The sequence below is a fragment of the Notolepis coatsorum genome (genome assembly GCF_963971535.1).
Source record: "Notolepis coatsorum genome assembly, chromosome: 17".
NCBI classification, from domain to species: Eukaryota; Metazoa; Chordata; class Actinopteri; order Aulopiformes; family Paralepididae; genus Notolepis; species Notolepis coatsorum.
The window spans coordinates 76,127,093-76,146,626 of record NC_140181.1 but is presented as its reverse complement, the minus strand read 5'-3'; the positions used below and the strand labels follow the sequence as shown (position 1 = coordinate 76,146,626).

At 45.0% G+C, this 19,534-nt stretch overlaps 1 protein-coding gene across 1 annotated transcript in view; it reads left to right on the top strand.

Annotated features, from left to right (window-relative positions):
* Positions 1–19,534, top strand: part of mtcl2 (microtubule crosslinking factor 2) — a 179,963-nt gene that overhangs the window by 92,241 nt on the left and 68,188 nt on the right. The window contains 6 exon segments of the mRNA XM_084333500.1: positions 7,352–7,519; positions 9,521–9,674; positions 10,913–11,483; positions 11,721–12,048; positions 15,983–16,249; positions 18,637–18,774. Coding sequence (XP_084189626.1) covers positions 7,352–7,519; positions 9,521–9,674; positions 10,913–11,483; positions 11,721–12,048; positions 15,983–16,249; positions 18,637–18,774 — 1,626 coding nt within the window.

The window sequence follows — 19,534 nt, the reverse complement described above, 5'->3', positions numbered from 1 at the left end:
TCCAACCTTCATCTTGGATTTACTGAATTTGTGTTGTGGGAGAGCTAGCATCAAGGCGCCCAGTAACAACTATGAAGACATCGTCTCTTATCAGCCTTCAGTCTCTGTTCTGTTCTGCAGTCTTTCTGCTGCTCAGCCGTTCGGTCTGTTTGACCTACTTAGCCTACTGTTCAGAAATCAATTCATTCATCTAAAGGCTTATATTTAGATCAAATGCTTTATAAATCTTCATTCTTACACATTGTATGCAGTATTATCGGCACGTTGTCCTGCGTGTGGTGACCCGCCTCGTGCCTGGGGCAGTGACATAGTGGTGCCCCTCCTCTGGGGCAGTGCCATAGTGGTGCCCCTCCTCTGGGGCAGTGCCATAGTGGTGCCCCTCCTCTGGGGCAGTGACATAGTGGTGCCCCTCCTCTGGGGCAGTGCCATAGTGGTGCCCCTCCTCTGGGGCAGTGACATAGTGGTGCCCCTCCTCTGGGGCAGTGACATAGTGGTGCCCCTCCTCTGGGGTAGTGACATAGTGGTGCCCCTCCTCTGGGGCAGTGCCATAGTGGTGCCCCTCCTCTGGGGCAGTGCCATAGTGGTGCCCCTCCTCTTGAGCAGTGACATAGTGGTGCCCCTCCTCTGGGGCAGTGACATAGTGGTGCCCCTCCTCTTGAGCAGTGCCATAGTGGTGCCCCTCCTCTGGGGCAGTGACATAGTGGTGCCCCTCCTCTTGAGCAGTGGCATAGTGGTGCCCCTCCTCTGGGGCAGTGACATAGTGGTGCCCCTCCTCTGGGGCAGTGACATAGTGGTGCCCCTCCTCTTGAGCAGTGCCATAGTGGTGCCCCTCCTCTGGGGCAGTGACATAGTGGTGCCCCTCCTCTGGGGCAGTGACATAGTGGTGCCCCTCCTCTGGGGCAGTGCCATAGTGGTGCCCCTCCTCTGGGGCAGTGCCATAGTGGTGCCCCTCTTCTTGAGCAGTGCCATAGTGGTGCCCCTCCTCTGGGGCAGTGACATAGTGGTGCCCCTCCTCTTGAGCAGTGCCATAGTGGTGCCCCTCCTCTTGAGCAGTGCCATAGTGGTGCCCCTCCTCTGGGGCAGTGACATAGTGGTGCCCCTCCTCTTGAGCAGTGCCATAGTGGTGCCCCTCCTCTGGGGCAGTGACATAGTGGTGCCCCTCCTCTTGGACAGTGACCCTCCTCTTGGACAGTGACCCTCCTCTTGGACAGTGACATAGTGGTGCCCCTCCTCTTGGACAGTGACATAGTGGTGCCCCTCCTCTTGGACAGTGACCCTCCTCTTGGACAGTGACCCTCCTCTTGGACAGTGACATAGTGGTGACCCTCCTCTTGGACAGTGACATAGTGGTGACCCTCCTCTTGGGCAGTGCCCCTCCTCTTGGCCAGTGCCCCTCCTCTTGGGCAGTGCCCCTCCTCTTGGGCAGTGAACCTCCTCTTGGGCAGTGACCCTCCTCTTGGGCAGTGACCCTCATCTTGGGCAGTGACCCTCATCTTGGGCATTGACCCTCCTCTTGGGCAGTGACCCTCCTCTAGCCTTGGGTTAGGGTTAGTGGGCAGTGCCCCTCCTCTTGGGCAGTGAACCTCCTCTTGGGCAGTGACCCTCCTCTTGGGCAGTGACCCTCATCTTGGGCATTGACCCTCCTCTTGGGCAGTGACCCTCCTCTAGCCTTGGGTTAGGGTTAGTGGGCAGTGACCCTCCTCTTGGGCAGTGACCCTCCTCTAGCCTTGGGTTAGGGTTAGTAAGCAGTGCCCCTCATCTTGGGCATTGACCCTCATCTTGGGCATTGACCCTCCTCTTGGGCAGTGACCCTCCTCTTGCATTGGGTTAGGGTTGGTGGGCAGTGACCCTCCTGTTGGGCAGTGACCCTCCTCTAGTCTTGGGTTCGGGTTAGTGGGCAGTGACCCTCCTCTTGGGCAGTGACCCTCCTCTAGTCTTGGGTTAGGGTTAGTGGGCAGTGACCCTCCTCTAGTCTTGGGTTCGGGTTAGTGGGCAGTGACAGAGCTGCCACATGAAGCGAGCAGCGAACCTGTTGCATCATATTTCGGAAAGCAGCCGTTTGAAAGTAAAACACAGCCTGTTGAAAATATTATTAGGCTGTGTTTTACTTTCAAACGGCCATATTATGTTCCTTAAATCTCTTCGCTTGAGGGCAAATCCCTCGATTTAGAAAAATGGAAACAAACAACAAACCAACTAAAGGGAAAACAACTTTCTGTATCGTTTCATCAGATGTGTGCATTTTAGATGGGTATAACTGATTGTACGCATATTGGCTTACAATTATTCTGATTCACTGACATTGACCTGGAAACACAGGTGTAACCTGTGTTAAAACCGTTAGTACTTCATTCAGAACGCAGCGGCCCACCTGATCTCCAACCTACCAAAGTCAGCCCATGGTACCCCACTTCTTAGGGACCTGCACTGGCTCCCCATCGCCGCACGAATCCGCTTCAAGGTCCTCGACCTGGCATATTGCGCAGCGAAGGTAATGGCTCCCGCCTACCTCCGGTCAAAGTTCTCTAACTACACACCCTCAAGACCCCTACTCTCTGCATCTTCTGGCCGCCTCAGACCCATTCCTATCCGAGCTCCGGGAGGGTCATCAAAGAGAAGCTGCCTATTCTTGGCCCTTGCTCCACAATGGTGGGAAGTTCGTTCCACCATTGTTAATACCATTGTGGACAGTTAGGACAGTCGAATCATGACCAATCTTTCGGTAGTGAAATTGTTAACCTTCTATCGTGTGGTAGTGAAAGGGTTAAGAAGGAGAGGGAAGGGAAGGAGAAGGAACCCTAAGGAACTCGCGTTCATCACAATAATTTTGGAGATTTTTTTTAGTTGTACGTAAATTACCACTATCCTCGTTAGTAAGTAGCTTTGTTTGAGATGATCAGGAAGTCCAAACATCTAGGATAAACAGACCCGATGGAGACCTCTATCTAGGATGAACAGACGAGCAGACCAGATGGAGACCTCTATCTAGGATGAACAGACGAGCAGACCAGATGGAGATCTAGGATGAACAGACGAGCAGACCCGATGGAGATCTAGGATGAACAGACGAGCAGACCCGATGGAGATCTAGGATGAACAGACGAGCAGACCAGATGGAGATCTAGGATGAACAGACGAGCAGACCAGATGGAGATCTAGGATGAACAGACGAGCAGACCAGATGGAGATCTAGGATGAACAGACGAGCAGACCAGATGGAGATCTAGGATGAACAGACGAGCAGACCAGATGGAGATCTAGGATGAACAGACGAGCAGACCAGATGGAGATCTAGGATGAACAGACGAGCAGACCAGATGGAGATCTAGGATGAACAGACGAGCAGACCAGATGGAGATCTAGGATGAACAGACGAGCAGACCAGATGGAGATCTAGGATGAACAGACGAGCAGACCAGACGGAGATCTAGGATGAACAGACGAGCAGACCAGACGGAGACGTCTATCGAGCCGACTCGGTGCAATGATTGTCAGAAATGTACATCTCCCATAAGTTAAAGTTTTGTCACCTCCTCAGTTTCCTCACTTTGTGACCTTATTTACTTTGACCTGAGGTACATCTGTGCAGTCGTCTACACAGTGGAGCTGACCGTGGCAGATTTTAAGATGAACAGTTTTGTCTGATATAATCTATCTTGTCAGTTTGTGTGTGTGTGTGTGTGTGTGTGTGTGTGTGTGTGTGTGTGTGTGTGTGTGTGTGTGTGTGTGTGTGTGTGTGTGTGTGTGTGTGTGTGTGTGTGTGTGTGTGTGTGTGTGTGTGTGTGTGTGTGTGTGTGCGTGCGTGCGCGCGCGTGTGTGTGTGTGCGTGTGCTTGTCTGTGTGTCTGCTGTCTGTATGAGTTGGAAGGGCACTTCATCAAAGAGAAACAGAACAAGTGACAAGAGACAAGTCACCTCACGTGCCTGAGCAGTACATGATCCATTTTACAATGAGCAGACTGAGATCTGCTAGCTTCCCAATTGGTGTGTGTGTCTGTCTGTCTGTGTTTGTGTGTGCTGTCTGTGTGTGTGTGTGTGTGTGTGTGTGTGTGTGTGTGTGTGTGTGTGTGTGTGTGTGTGTGTGTGTGTGTGTGTGTGTGTGTGTGTGTGTGTAGTTTATAGGGCAAAGGGGAATGGGGCATTCTGACATTATACAGATGTGTCAGGAGTGTGTGTGTGTGTTCTTTTTTTTCTTCCTTATTTGTTTTTCTCTAATCTCGTGTTTTGTACAGATACTTTATGTTGGTGCGCTAAGCGCTTCTGGTGGAATTAGGAGGTTTGTGTCTGAAAGTGAAGGTCAATGGACGTGAGCGTGGAAGGAAAAAAGGTTATATGACATTGCTATGCAACATAAAGCTTGTATGATAATTAAGCGCCTAGCAACAAGCTCATACTGTTTATTGAGGAGAAGTTGTACTGAAAGGGGAAGTCAATGTATGTATATATGTATTTATTAAAAGACGGCTGAACATAAATAAAGGCTTTTGGAAACATCAGTAAGCTTTGCATTGTACTTTCTCTATTCTTCGTCTGTATCTGTTGACCTCTCTCTCTCTCTCTCTCTCTCTCTCTCTCTCTCTCTATATATATATATATATATATATATAATATTAGTGCTGTCAATCGATTAAAATATTTAACTCGATTAATCGCATGATTGTCCATAGTTAACTCGCGATTAATTGCAAATTAATCGCATTTTTTTTATTACCTTAAACAGATCTTTTTCAAGTTCCAAGTTTTAATACTCTTATCAACATGTGAGTCAACAAATGCTTGCTTTATGCAGCCATTTAACACAAAAGGATGACCCTCATGCATTGCAAATTTGCATCAAATTAAAAAAAGAGTGATGCACAAAATAGCTTAAAAGAAAATAATAATTTAAAACAATGAATAAAGTGTGCATGAAATAATAGGGTAAAGAAAACGTTAGGAACTTGTTACATTCACCCACACAAGGGCTGATTAATCACCCCCCCTCTCTCTCTCTCTCTCACACACACACTCTCCCAGCTCTCTTTCTCTCTTGTCCCTTCCTCCTCTCTCTCACCCCCTCTCTCTCTATATATCTCACACACACACACACACACAAACATGCTTGTATTTGGTTGAGGTCTGAACTCTCAAAATGCCCATAAATATAGTTTTTGTGGGTATTGTCCAGTTGTTGCTGTGTGGTTGTATCTGCCCAAAATTCAAGCAAGCATGAAAAGCATTACAGTAACAACGTTGTGTGTGTCACGCCCCCTGCTCCCACTGGCCCGCACCCGAGACCACCTATTTCAAGCGTCCCAGGTTCAGCGGGGGGTAGTACGAATCAGCGCCGCTTCGCAACCAAAAGGGGTGTGTCCGTCTGAGTGAGAACACTCCCCCCCGTCCCCGGGGGCGCTGATTCGACCCCGAATGTTGAGTGAGAAAGGCCCCAGAAACAAACATAGTATCAATGAGAGCATCAATAATACACCTGAGTGAAGTCTAGTAAAAAAAAAAAGTTAATCGTGAGTTAAAAAAAATAGTGGCGTTAATAGAATCGGGCGATAATGTGTTAATACCGTGTTAACTTTGACAGCCTTAATATATATATATACATATTAGGGCTGTCAAAATTAATGCTTTAACTTTGGAGATTAATTGAAATTATTTAAAGCATTAAAATAAATTAATCTATGGAGTGAAAAATCTTCAATGTTAGCACCGCGGATATAAGAAAGCGGTCTAGCTGAGTCAATGTTGATGGTTTTGTTGAACATTTGTATTTCACAGGAGAGAAACTGTATTCAAAGAAAGCTATTAAAATAGTCTTTGAATCTAAATATACTTTCTTTGTGTTGATTTTACATTAATTCCATGATTTTACTAAAGTAAATATCTGTTACAAGCTTCGGTTTTAAGTAGATTAGATTAGATTAATCTAGATTAATTACAGAAAATTGTGAGATTAATTAGTTAATTTTTTTTAATCTATTGACGGCACTAATATATGTCTACTGTATCTCTGTCTCTGCCTCTCTATCTGTGGGTGTGTGTGTCTCCATCTCCCTCTCTCCCTTTGTCTGTCACTATTTCTCTCTCTCTGCCTCACTCTCTCTCATCTATCCCCCTCTCTCTTTCTATATCTCTCTTTATCTCTCTCTGCCTCACTCTCTCTCATCTATCCCCCTCTCTCTCTGCCTCACTCTCTCTCATCTATCCCTCTCTCTTTTTCCCTCTGTCTCTATCTGTTCCTCTCTCCCCCCTCTCTATGTCTCTCTCTTTCTGTCTCTCTGTCTCTCTTTCTGTCTCTCTCTCTGTTTCTCCCCCCTCTCCCTGTCTCTCTCTTTCTGTATCTATGTCTCTCTCTCTCTCTCTCTCTCTCTCTCTCTCTCTCTCTCTCTCTCTCTCTCTCTCTCTCTCTCTCTCTCTCTCTCTCTCTCTCTCTCTCTATTTACCCCCTCTCTATCTCTCTATCTATCTATCTCCCTTTCTGTATCTATCTGTTTCTCTCCCCCATCTCTCTCTTTCTGTCTATCTTTGTTTATCTCCCCCCTCTCTCTGTCTCTTTCTCTTTCTGTCTCTCTCTTTCGGTCTCTCTCTGTTTCTCTCCCCCCCTATCTCCGTCTATCTCTCTTTCTGTCTCTCTCTGTCTATGTATCTCTTTCTGTCTCTCTCTCTCTCTCTCTCTCTCTTTCTGTCTCTCTGTTTCTCCCCCTCTCTCTGTCTATATCTCTTTCTGTCTCTCTCTCTCTCTTTCTGTCTCTCTCTGTCTATGTATCTCTTTCTGTCTCTCTCTCTCTTTCTGTCTCTCTGTTTCTCCCCCCTCTCTCTGTCTATGTATCTCTTTCTGTCTCTCTCTCTCTTTCTGTCTCTCTGTATCTCCCCCCTCTCTCTATATATCTGTCTCTCTGCTCCCCCTCTCTCTCTCTCCTTGTACCTCTTTGTTCTCTTTGTTTACTCTCTCCTCCTCTTCCCATCTTTCTTTCCCTCCTGTCCCTGTAGGGCTGTTTAGTCCTGAATTGCTCATTTCATGTGTGTGTGTGTGTGTGTGTGTGTGTGTGTGTGTGTGTGTGTGTGTGTGTGTGTGTGCATGTGTGTGTGCACGTGTGTGTGTGTATCTGTCTCTCTGTCTGTCCTTCTCTTCCTCACCCTCTCTCAGGAACACAGTACAGACCTGACTCCAGCTCCTTGCTGCCTGTGTCATTTTCCATCTCTGTGCTTGTACGTGTGCGTGTGTGTGTGTGTGTGTGTGTGTGTGTGTGTGTGTGTGTGTGTGTGTGTGTGTGTGTGTGTGTGCCTGTGTGTGTGCCTGTGTGTGTGCATGTGTTTCAGCCTGTATATCTTTCCTAACCCATCAGTGTGTGTGTTTCTCTCAGGAGGACAACTCCGATCTGAAGTGTCAGCTCCACTTTGCCAAGGAGGAGTCTGCTCTGATGTGCAAGAAGCTCACCAAGCTGGTGAAGGACAGCGAGGCCATGAGGGAGGAACTGGCCAAGTACAGGTCTCTGTACGGAGACGTGGACGCAACGCTCACCGTGGAAGAGGTGAATGAACCCTTTTCATCTCAACATTCTCAATAGACCCAAGTTTACTTCCTACTTACTGTTAATGATACACTGACTGCTAATAATACAGTAACAGACAGGAAATACCAGAGCTGTTCCCCTAACAACGGGATGGAAAGGTCTATATCTGTGTTTATTTTGTTTGTTTATTAATGTTTTTCTATAGCTCTGAACGTGCAGAATAAATTAATCAGTGATGATGAGTGAGTGAGTGGGTCAGTGAGTGAGTGAGTGAGTGAGTGAGTGAGTGAGTGAGTGAGTGAGTGAGTGAGTGAGTGAGTGGGTCAGTGAGTGAGTGAGTGAGTGAGTGAGTGAGTGAGTGAGTGAGTGAGTGAGTGAGTGAGTGAGTGAGTGGGTCAGTGAGTGAGTGAGTGAGTGAGTGAGTGAGTGAGTGAGTGAGTCAAGGTCAAGGTCAACTTTATTTATATAGCACTTTTAAAATCAACCGAAGTTGTACCAAAGTGCTGTATAATACAAAAACAGAAATACTAAAATAAATACAAAATACAGTAAACACACAGAGTCATAAAAACTACAATAAAATAAAAAAATAAAACAATCACGACATGACCAGGGATGTTTGGCTTACCAAGCCTCAGAACGCCAATAAAACAGGTGAGTCTTCAGCTGTGTTTTAAAACTCTGTAGGGTCTGGGCAGCAGACCTAATTTCCAGTGGAAGACTGTTCCATAATTTAGGGGCAGCCACCGCAAAAGCTTGATCGCCTTTAGTCTTTAGCCTCGACCTCGGGACGTCTAAGAGCAGTTTATTTGCTGACCTCAGTGCTCTAGCTGCGGTACAAAGATGGAGGAGTTCAGCTAGGTACTGAGGGACCAGACCATTTAAGGCCTTGAACACAAACATAGCAATTTTTAAATCAATTCTGAAACGTGGAGGGAAGCCAGTACTGGTCTGATGTGCTCACGCCTCTTAGTGCCAGTCAAGAGGCGTGCAGCAGCGGTCTGCACTAGCTGCAGGTGTCGCAGGGAGAGCTGGTCTAGACCCACATACAGGGCATTACAATAGTCCAGCCTAGACGATATAAAAGCATGGATGACCCTCTCTAGGTCATTGTCTGTCAAATCTGTCAATCTGTCTGTCTCAATCTAGATCACTGTCAAAAGTGACACCAAGGCTTTTTATAAAAATTCGTTTTTTTGGCATCGAGGGGTCCTAAAACACCAGCAGAGTTTCCCAACCGGTCCAGATGTCCAAACACAATTTCCTCCGTCTTACCGTCATTAAGATTGAGGAAGTTTAGGTCCATCCAAATCTTAATGTCGGCAAGAGCGGCTAGCAGAGGTTCAAGACAGTCCTTGCACTCTACTTTCAGAGGAAGGTAACATCATCTTCCCACTTGGACATCATCCGCATAGCAATGAAAAGAAACATTATGTTTGCGTAGAATATAACCTTACCTAAGGGCAGCATATATAAAGAAAATAACAAGGGACCCAGGATGGAGCCTTGGGGAACACCACAGGTAAGAGGGGCCACATTTGAGGAGAATTCACCCAGATGAACAGAGAAACTCCTATCAGTCAGGTACGACTGAGTGAGTGAGTGAGTGAGTGAGTGACTGTGTGAGTGAGTGAATAAGTGAGTGAGTGAGTTAGTGAGTGACTGAGTGAGTGATTAAGTGAGTGCGTGAGTGAGTGAATAAGTGAGTGAGTGAGTGAGTGAGTGAGTGAATAGGTGAGCGATTGAGTGATTGAGTGAGTGAGTGAGTGAGTGAGTGAGTGAGTGAGTGAGTGAGTGAGTGAATAGGTGAGTGAGTGATTGAGTGAGTGAGTGAGTGAGTGAGTGAGTGAGTGAGTGAGTGAGTGAGTGAGTGAGTGAGTGAGTGAGTGAGTGAGAGAGAGTTATTTGGAGCTCGAGAACAATGAGGCTTGTAGTAATGATGACAGTCATGACAATGTTGATTTAGTCCGAAAGAAAGAGAATAAAACCAATGTGTGTGTGTGTGTGTGTGTGTCCCAGGTGGCAGACTCGCCCCACACACGGGAGGCAGAGGTCAAAGTTCACCTCAAGCTGGTGGAGGAGGAAGCCAACCTGCTGAGTCGTCGCATCGTGGAGCTGGAAGTGGAAAACAGAGGCCTCCGTGCCGAGATGGATGACATGAAGGGTCCACAAGGTAACTATATACTGTAGATGGATGATGTGAAGGGTCCACAAGGTAACTATATACTGTAGATAGATGACATGAAGGGTCCACAAGGTAAATATATACTGTAGATGGATGATGTGAAGGGTCCACAAGGTAACTATATACTGTAGATGGATGACATGAAGGGTCCACAAGGTAAATATATACTGTAGATGGATGATGTGAAAGGTCCACAAGGTAAATATATACTGTAGATGGATGACATGAAGGGTCCACAAGGTAAATATATACTGTAGATGGATGATGTGAAGGAACCACAAGGTAAATATATACTGTAGATGGATGATGTGAAGGGTCCACAAGGTAAATATATACTGTAGATGGATGATGTGAAAGGTCCACAAGGTAAATATATACTGTAGATGGATGACATGAAGGGTCCACAAGGTAAATATATACTGTAGATGGATGATGTGAAGGGTCCACAAGGTAAATATATACTGTAGATGGATGACATGAAGGGTCCACAAGGTAACTATATACTGTAGATGGATGATGTGAAGGGTCCACAAGGTAACTATATACTGTAGATGGATGATGTGAAGGGTCCACAAGGTAACTATATACTGTAGATGGATGATGTGAAGGGTCCACAAGGTAACTATATACTGTAGATGGATGATGTGAAGGGTCCACAAGGTAACTATATACTGTAGATGGATGACATGAAGGAACCACAAGGTAACTATATACTGTAGGGCAGATGGATGACATGAAGGAACCACAAGGTAAACATCTGGAAGAAGGTTTCACTATGTTGCTCATCTGTATCATTACGGTGCTAATTGAGACACTGCTCGACCTCTCCTTGTTTTTTCCTCCTAATACTGATCCATTGTTTGACCCCTGCCTGCACTGCGTTCTTCTCGTAGTATTAGGAGATTGATTGACCCCCTTCTGTTTCATGTTCCTTTTGTCATGATGATTGACCCCTCCTTGTTTTCTGCTCTTACTATTATGACTCTATTTGACCCCTCCTTGTTTTCTGCTCCTACTATTATGACTCTATTTGACCCTTCCTTGCTTTCCGCTCCTACCATTATGACTCTATTTGACCCTTCCTTGCTTTCCGCTCCTACCATTATGACTCTATTTGACCCTTCCTTGCTTTCCGCTCCAACCATTATGACTCTATTTGACCCTTCCTTGCTTTCCGCTCCTACCATTATGATTCCGCTTGACCCCTCCTTGTTTTCCGCTCCTAGACGGACCCCACGATCTCTCTGATATCTCTGATGGCTTGGGGATGGGGCTCGGTCTAGGGGGAGGAGCCATTGTCCTCAGCGGAGGGGCTTCGTCCGAAAACGTGATGGAACTCCAGCGACACCTGCAGTTTGTGGAGGAAGAGGCGGAGCTTCTGAGGAGGTCTCTGATAGAGATGGAGGAGCAAAACAAGCTCCTGATGAACGACATCAACCGCTACAAGTCCGAGCTCCCCCCCCATCCCCCGGCGTCGCTGTCGCCCAGCTCCTCGCTGACGGACGGGATCTTCAACGACAGCCCCGCCCGCTCCATACAGGAAGGGGCGGGGCTCATCAGCACAGAGGCTCCTCCCCGGGAGGATGAACTGAGGACGGCGAGGCTCCAGATCGGGGAGTTGAGCGGGAAGGTGAAGAAGCTTCAGTATGAGAACCGCGTGTTGCTGTCTAACCTGCAGCGCTGCGACCTCGCATCCTACCATGCTCCCTCCTCCTCCTCCTCCTTCGCTCCTGCTCTCCGCCTCGCTCTGGAGACCGATGCTGAGGCAGGGGACTCGGCCGAGTGTCTCCCCACCAGGTAATGTGTATTCTACGTCTGGGGAGATCAGCAGTAGAGTCAAAAATAGAATCATCATTGTATATATCAGTCTACTGAACAGTTCCCTTGGCTTATGCCTCGGGCAATTAACTTGTCCCGCATGTAGTCGGAATACGTACTGTATTACCCACCTCTCCATTGATTTTACTTTACAAAATGAATATGCTGAAAAAAATTGTATTGAGACGAGACGGCGTATGTGTTGCTAATCCTCAGCCCGCCGCACCGCGAGGGGCCAGTAGGGGTAGAGAACGATCCCTCGGAGATCCGAGAGAGCAAGAGGAAGACGGAGGACAACTCTGACGCGACATCGCTGCCCGCCCGTCTGGGTCTGAAGGACCACGACGCCCTGCTGGCCATGATGAGGGAGCAGGCCCGTCTGGTTTCCACGACGATACAGCTGCTGACCTCCCCCGACTCCAACTGCCTCTCCTCCATCCCTCCATCCATCCCTCCATCCATCCCTCCATCCATCTATCACAAGATGTCCAACGACGAGGTGGCAGACCTCTGCGGCCTGGAGAAACCTCTGCCTCAGTCTCAGGTTCCTATTGCTCTTTTCACTCTATCTTTAGTCTAGGTTTGTGATTCTGTTTTGTTATGCCGTGTTAACCCTTTCACTACCACACTACCAACGGGTTAACCCTTTCACTGCAACAATACAGAAGGTTAACCCTTTCACTGCCACATGCCAATGGGTTAACCCTTTCACAACCACACTACGGAAGGTTAACCCTTTCACTACCACACTACCAAATGGTTAACCCGTTCACTGGGACAATACATAATGTTAACCCTTTCACTACAGAGGGTTAACCATCTGTAGTGTGGTAGTGAAAGTGTTAACCGTCTGTAGTGTGGTTGTGAAAGGGTAGTTAGTAATGTAGTAATTCATGTTGGAGCAAGTGTAAAGCCCACTCACTACTACCTGAAGTGATTATGGGACGGTGGAAAAGTCCAGGCTATTGTGGCTGGCTTATATGAACTGACCATCCCAGAAAGAACAGTGATTTGAACCGAAACGCTTGTTTTTAGTCATCACAGTTCTATGCATAACACATCCATGCACATAATAGTGTAGCATGTAAACCTTGTTTGGCTAAATTATGTTATTTGAGGTGTGAGGAGGATCTTCACTAAGGACATTATAATGACTGATCTAGTGAAATTCAAATAAGATGTACTACTTTCAAGCTACTTCAAACTTGTTTAACTATAAATCTACAAGTAGCATTTAGCATAGTTTTTTCATGTTAAAAATGTACTTGAATTGTTAGTTCTCTGAATGCTTCCAATGTTCTATAAGATAAATGAATTAGTGGTGGAAGAAGTGCACAATTTGTTGGGGTGTAAAAAGTACCCAGAAATTATACTTAAGTGAAAGTATGGGTACTGTCTCAAAATCTGACTCAAGTAAAAGTCAAAGTATCTGGCTAAAAACACACTTGAGTAAAAGTAAAAAAAAGTCCTACTTTTAAATGTACTTAAGTACTAAAAGTAAAAGTAAATTTTTTTTTTGGAAAGCGATAGACAAGGGGTCTCAAACTCATTCCATCATCGGCCAAGTTTTCATTTTAACTATACATTGCACCAGGTGAGTTAGTTGAAGAGGTGAGCCAATTAGTGAAATCATCAGCTGGTGTTTAGGCAAGGCTGGAATGAAACCAAGCATACACTCTGCCCACAATGGAATGTGTTCTGCGATAGACCATGCTGAAATGAAAGAACAGAGGACACTTTTTTCGCATTAAAATTATTTAATGCACTTCTCCATTGAAGGTAAACTAACATGGACGGCATTCACATCACAGTATGTATAATATCACAATATTAAAGACCGAATACTGTAGTATCCTGAATAATATGACAATATTAAAAACAGAATGGTGTATCCTGAATAATATCACAATATTAACCACAGCATACTGGATTATCCTGAATAATATCACAATATTAAAGGCAGAATACTGGAGTACCCTGAATAATATCACAATATTAAAGACAGAATAGTGGAGTACCCTGAATAATATCACAATATTAAAGACAGAATACTGGAGTACCCTGAATAATATCACAATATTAACCACAGAACACTGGAGTATACCCTGAATAATATCACAATATTAAAGACCGAATACTGGAGTATACCCTGAATAATATCACAATATTAACCACAGCATAATGCAGATTTTTATACTCCAAGTGAATGTCGTTTAAGGCACTGGCCAAAACATTGAAAGTATGAGAGCCCTTCAGTCTTCTGCAGCAGAACGCCTTTCAAAGCTTTCAGTGTCGATCCAGTGAGCGGTTACTAGGGCTGCACGATTTTGGGAAATAATCTAATTGCGATTTTTCTGACAGATATTGCGATTGTGATTACATTTGCGATTATAATTTGTTTTAAGCAGCCCCACAGAGGTTTATTGTAAAATGCGGCTTGCATCTGGCCTACGCGGTGGGTCTTTTCAGGACACAGAGCCTGAAAATGTTTCTTTTTACCTGGGAATCGATACCGGTACCGAACGGTACCTTTTTTTCTGTACTTTACTCTCCCTCTCTGAAGTCTAAACTTCACAACAACACAATCTAAAACCCCTTACCTCCCTCTCCCAAACCGATCTTGTATCTCAATGGGACTTCCTGGTTAAATGTTTTTTATTTTATTGTGTTTTTTTTTTTTTTTGCGATTTGATAATTGCATCATTCCAAATTTCGATTTTAAAATCGATTAATCGTGCAGCCCTAGCGGTTACTCCAATTAAACTTCTTCGTCGGGCTGTCCAGCAATCTGTTGTTGTCGCGATCCATTCAACTTCACTCATAGCAGCAGTGACTTTCTCTTTCATGGTTTGAGCAGCTTTGCTGATCTTCGAGCAGACAGTGAGCCTCGTAATGATGTTAGTGCTTGGTCGAAAACCATTTATCATGTTTTTGGATGATGGCAACTAAACAACACTATAAGGTTGGAGTCCTTGAACTATGTATTTTCTATGTAGATAGGGCCATGGATGCTCGTCTTGTCCATCCACGCCGTCGCCGACCGTTTCGTCCTCTTCATCACTCATTGTGGCCATCTTCTATGGCTTGTCACTCTGACTGTCTATTCTTCTCAAGTCAAGTCAAGAGTTTTATTTGTCACGGCACACAAGTATACAGTGAAATGCGGGTGGTCTTGCCCGCAAACGATGTGCAATACAGTAGTACAACATATAATAGGATCCAATAAAACAACATTGTGCAATAACAGGTAACATAGTGGGGCATCTCGGTATTTGTACATAAGTTATTTACAGAGCATGGAGGACATGCTAGGTCCTTTGGTAGTGCAATACACTGTTACTGTTGTGTTGCTATACTATTTTTAAAGTGACCTTTCCTTTGTGGCCATAAGTGTGGGCGTGTACAGCATGAGTGTGTGCTTGCTCATGTTAAAGTGGCTGCTAGTGTGCGAGCGTGTACAGCGTGCGTGTCATGTGTGTGCTCATGTGTGCTTATGTGTGGAGAGTTCAGTGTTCTGTGGCACTCAGTGTTCAGTGTTCAAGGCTCTGATGGCAGGTGTTTAATCAAAGATCCCCGCTTTCTAGTCTTGCACAAGGACCAATCAGCATGGGTATGGGCGGGTTCATTTTCCATTGATGGGGATTTGATTGGCTGTTTACCTGCGGTCGCAGGATTAATAACATTAACGTTAGTTTGGCCAGATAAACAATTCAAAAATACTAATTAAAATGGTTGGACCTGTGAGATTTGTACTTTGTACTTTGTAGGTCTGCATTTTAAATGTAAGGAGTAAAAAGTATGTTTTTTTTCTCTGAAATGTAATGGAGTAAAAGTACAAAGTATACAAACCTAATAATACTTGAGTAAAGTACAAATCCCCCAAAACAGTACTTAAGTATTGTAACGAAGTACAATTACTCAACGTACTTTACACCCCTGCGTATAAGTAAAAGTAGAAATACCCAAACAAATTAGTGCTCTGGTGAAAGTAAAAGTCCTCCTTCAAAGTTCTACTTAAGTGAAAGTAAATAAATGTTTGATATTGAATGTAAAAAGTTAAAGTACACATTTTATATGACGTTCTTGTATTTCCTTCCTTGGGAATGTGCAATCCCTGCCCCACTGACCTCTAAAGGTTATATTAAAGTGGCAGGCTTACATTTGAAAGTACATGTTTTGTATTCTAAATATTTTTCTTCAAAGATGGATTCAGATAAATGTGTAAATACATTTTAAAAGTACAATATGTCAAGATATTCCTTTATTGATCCCCTTGTGGACATTTGCTGAATCTTATCTTATCTTATCGACAAATGCAATGGAGTAAAAGTACAACATTCCATCAAATTAAAATACTCAAGTATAGTACAAGTACCTCGAAATTGTACTTAAATACAGTGCTTGAGTAAAAATACCTAGTTACTTTCCACCACTATTGAAGTCTCATTTCATCGTGGTCTTTCCTCACAATGCCCCAGGTCTCAGAGCTGTCTGAGCTGTCAGACAGGCCCCTGGTCGGCGCCCTGACCAGCAGGCTCCAGGCCCTCCACACACAGCTCCAGGCCTTCGTCGAGCGGGTCGACGGCCTGGCCAGCTCCCCTGGAGGTGGAAGGGACCCTCAGGTGGAGATGGCCTCTCCCCAGCCTCTGCTGTCCGAATCCAGTAACTCGACCCTGGTCGTGCCCTCCTCCTCGCTCCCCTGTTTTGGAGACAACCAGGACGGACAGAACACTGCAGAGGAGAAGGTAACAAGAACAAATTTAAAACAACTCCTTGTCCCTCATTCTCTCTCTCCCTTTCTCTCTCTCCCTCCCTCTCTCTCTTTCTCTCTTTCTCTCTCTCGCTTCATGTATTATCAGTTTATATTTCATATTTTCCTTTTGTTCTTTTTATCTTCCTCTTGTAGCAGTTTGTTTTCCTATTCTATTCTGTGTTTTGCACTCACTATCTAACCCATGGTATGGCTTACTGACCCTCCCACTCCCATCCCCTGACACTGCTATGGTTTCTCCCATGGTATGGCTTACTGACCCTCCCACTCCCATCTCTTGACACTGCTATGGTTTCTCCCAGTTGCATAGCATGAATTTACACTGCTGCCTCAAATCTGATGTAAAAACAAATCAAAATTCTTCAGTGTTGGGACAGTGAGCTGTAGACTTTTATTTTTCTATCAACTGATCTTCAGTATAATATGGAGTTTACATCAACATATGAACGGGGGGGAGGACAGACATCTTTTGATTAGTTCTAATTTGTATATGTACCCAGTTTAACCACCTGTACATTGTATATTGCTGTTGCACTTTACTACATTTCCACTCTGGTTGGATGCCAAACTTATTTTCGTTGTACTGTACTTGTGCTGTATAATGACACTACATTTTAATCTAATTTAATCTAATCCAGACACACTCACACTATCACATAGGTGAGAGGAAATCCGATTTGAGCTGCCAATGTGAATCTGAATGCCACCCGTACCCTCTGCATGTTGTGATGAAGAGTAGTCACCTGATATTTAGACACTAATACATCATCATCATCATCATCATCATCATAATACATCACCATCGACCTCAAATGGAGCCTCCTTGTTGCATGACACACCTGGGTCATTAAGAGTTCATAGAGTATCATATATCTTCATCAATAGGGTCATTAAGTGGCTCACATACCCACATATTGCACCGAGAACATACTGAACGACTCTTGACATGCCCATGTCCATTCAAATGCTATGTCAGTATTTACAGTTTGAAACATTACTAGCTGTTGAGGTTTGTTTGAATCGGGTTGTTGTGTGAATGTCGTTATGCTGAGATTTAGTTCTGTATTCAGTTCTATATTCTGTGATAATATGCAGCGTGGAGACGGTCAATGTGTTACGTGACTAATTGTCGTTCTAAAATGTAATCAACACAAACTATAGAAATTCAACATACAGATGTACATATTGTGACTACACTATATCAGGCTGGGTTTGGTTAGAATTGATCAAATGCAGATTTTTATATTTACTATTACTCAAGCTCCATTAGAGGCCAATTCTGAGTCCCAACCCCCTCCGCTCTCTCCTCCCCTCCTTTCGATCCTCCTTTCCTCTCTCCCTCCCTTCTCTCTTTCCTCACTCCCTCCCTCCTTCCTTTCCACTGGTCCTCTCTTCCTCCTCCTCTCTCTCCCTCTCTCTCTCTCTCTCTCTGCATGGGCACCATACCCGTCGGTTTCGGCACTGCTTCCCTGTTCCTCTTCCTCCTCTTCTTCACCTCTTTCACCCCTCCTCCACCTTGTCCTCCCTGTTTCGCTGCTTTCCCTCCTCCTCTCCTCTCCTATCCTCTCCCCTCCTTCCCTTTTTCTCGTCTCCTCATTTGAATTCCACTCGATCTACATTCCCGTCTGTCCATTCTCCTCCTCTCCTGCGCCTCTCCACACGTCCTCATCGCCTGCCCTCCTCACCCCCTGTGCTACTACCTTCCTCCCTCCTCTTCCTCTCATCCTCTTCTCCCTTCCTCTCACACTCCTGCTCTCCTTCACTCCCTGCCCACCCCTCTCTCCTGCTCCCTAACATCTGTGCTCCCTCTTTCCTTTTTTCTCACCTCCTCTTCATTTACATTCCTCTCCTGCACATCCTCTAATCTCCTCTTCCTCCCACAGCCACCACTCCTCCCCTCCATCCTACTGTTCTTTCTGTTCTCCACTCTGTCCTGCTCCTCTCTGACTAAACTCTTCTTCCTCTACATTCTCTTCTTCGTCTTGTGAGTTCCTTTATTATAATTTTTGTTATCAATGTATCTCATGGAAGCCATTTTGGTTGTATTGTTTTTGGTCTCTTATTGTTTGGTGTCTCATTGTTGTTGTTTTTGTTTGTTTGTTTGTCTGCTTTCACCCCCCCTCCCCCCCCCCCTCTCTCTCTCTATCTCTCTCTCTCTCTCTCTCTCTCTCTCTCTCTCTCTCTCTCTCTCTCTCTCTCTCTCTCTCTCCACTTCTGTCATTTTCCCTCCCTTTTCTCTTTTGTCCCACAATTACCCCCCCCCCTCTTCCTCCCCCACCCCACACCCTCTCCCCCTTCTCTCTTTTCTTTCTTTCTTTATTTTTCTTTATTTTTTATTAACGTGCCCATGCATGCATGCAGCAGCCTGACTTTAGGGACCAATCAGAACACGACATGAAAGGTCAAGCTGAAGAGAACAGCCAATCAGACAGCAACACGAAACAGAACCAGGAAATGGCCCAGGAAGACCAGGAAGAGAAGGAGAATGATTATGCACTGGTAAGTTACGCACACATACAGTACACACACGCGCGCACACACACACACACACACACACACACACACACACACACACACACACACACACACACACACACACACACACACACACACACACACACACACATACACAATAATACACGTGACAGATAGACACACACATTCTTGTACATACACATTATACACAAAAGGCATACTGTCATGAGCGAAAATAAATTTACATTTATTGAAATTGGTCTTTTTTCGCATATCCCTCGTATACGACACGTATACGCATTTAGTCAGAGACTCATTCAGATGACAAGCACAAGCACTCACACACTCACGTGCATCCCATAATAGTAAAATACAACATCACACATCACACAATCATCAGCAAAAATGCACTCAAACACAGCAATACATACAGTACGACGAACACATACAGTCCCAGTGAAATGGACCAAGCTGGGAATGCAGAGGTTTAGACAATGGACAGTACAGACACACAGGTGCATCGATTACAGACAGAAAGCTACATGAAGCAGGTCAAAAGATCCTGCACCCTGCTAATTGACGAGAATGAAAAAAATACTGTTGAAGACACTTTTCAATTAAACATTTTTGAGATCAATTTCAGAAGTGCTGTACTGCAGATGTTCTCACCCTGGGAGCTGGAACCCCCACCTGACCATTTAGGGGGTGTTGCAAAGATATATATCAATACATTATAATATTTATAATATTTGATGAAGATGATTTATTTTCTAGTGAAATTAAT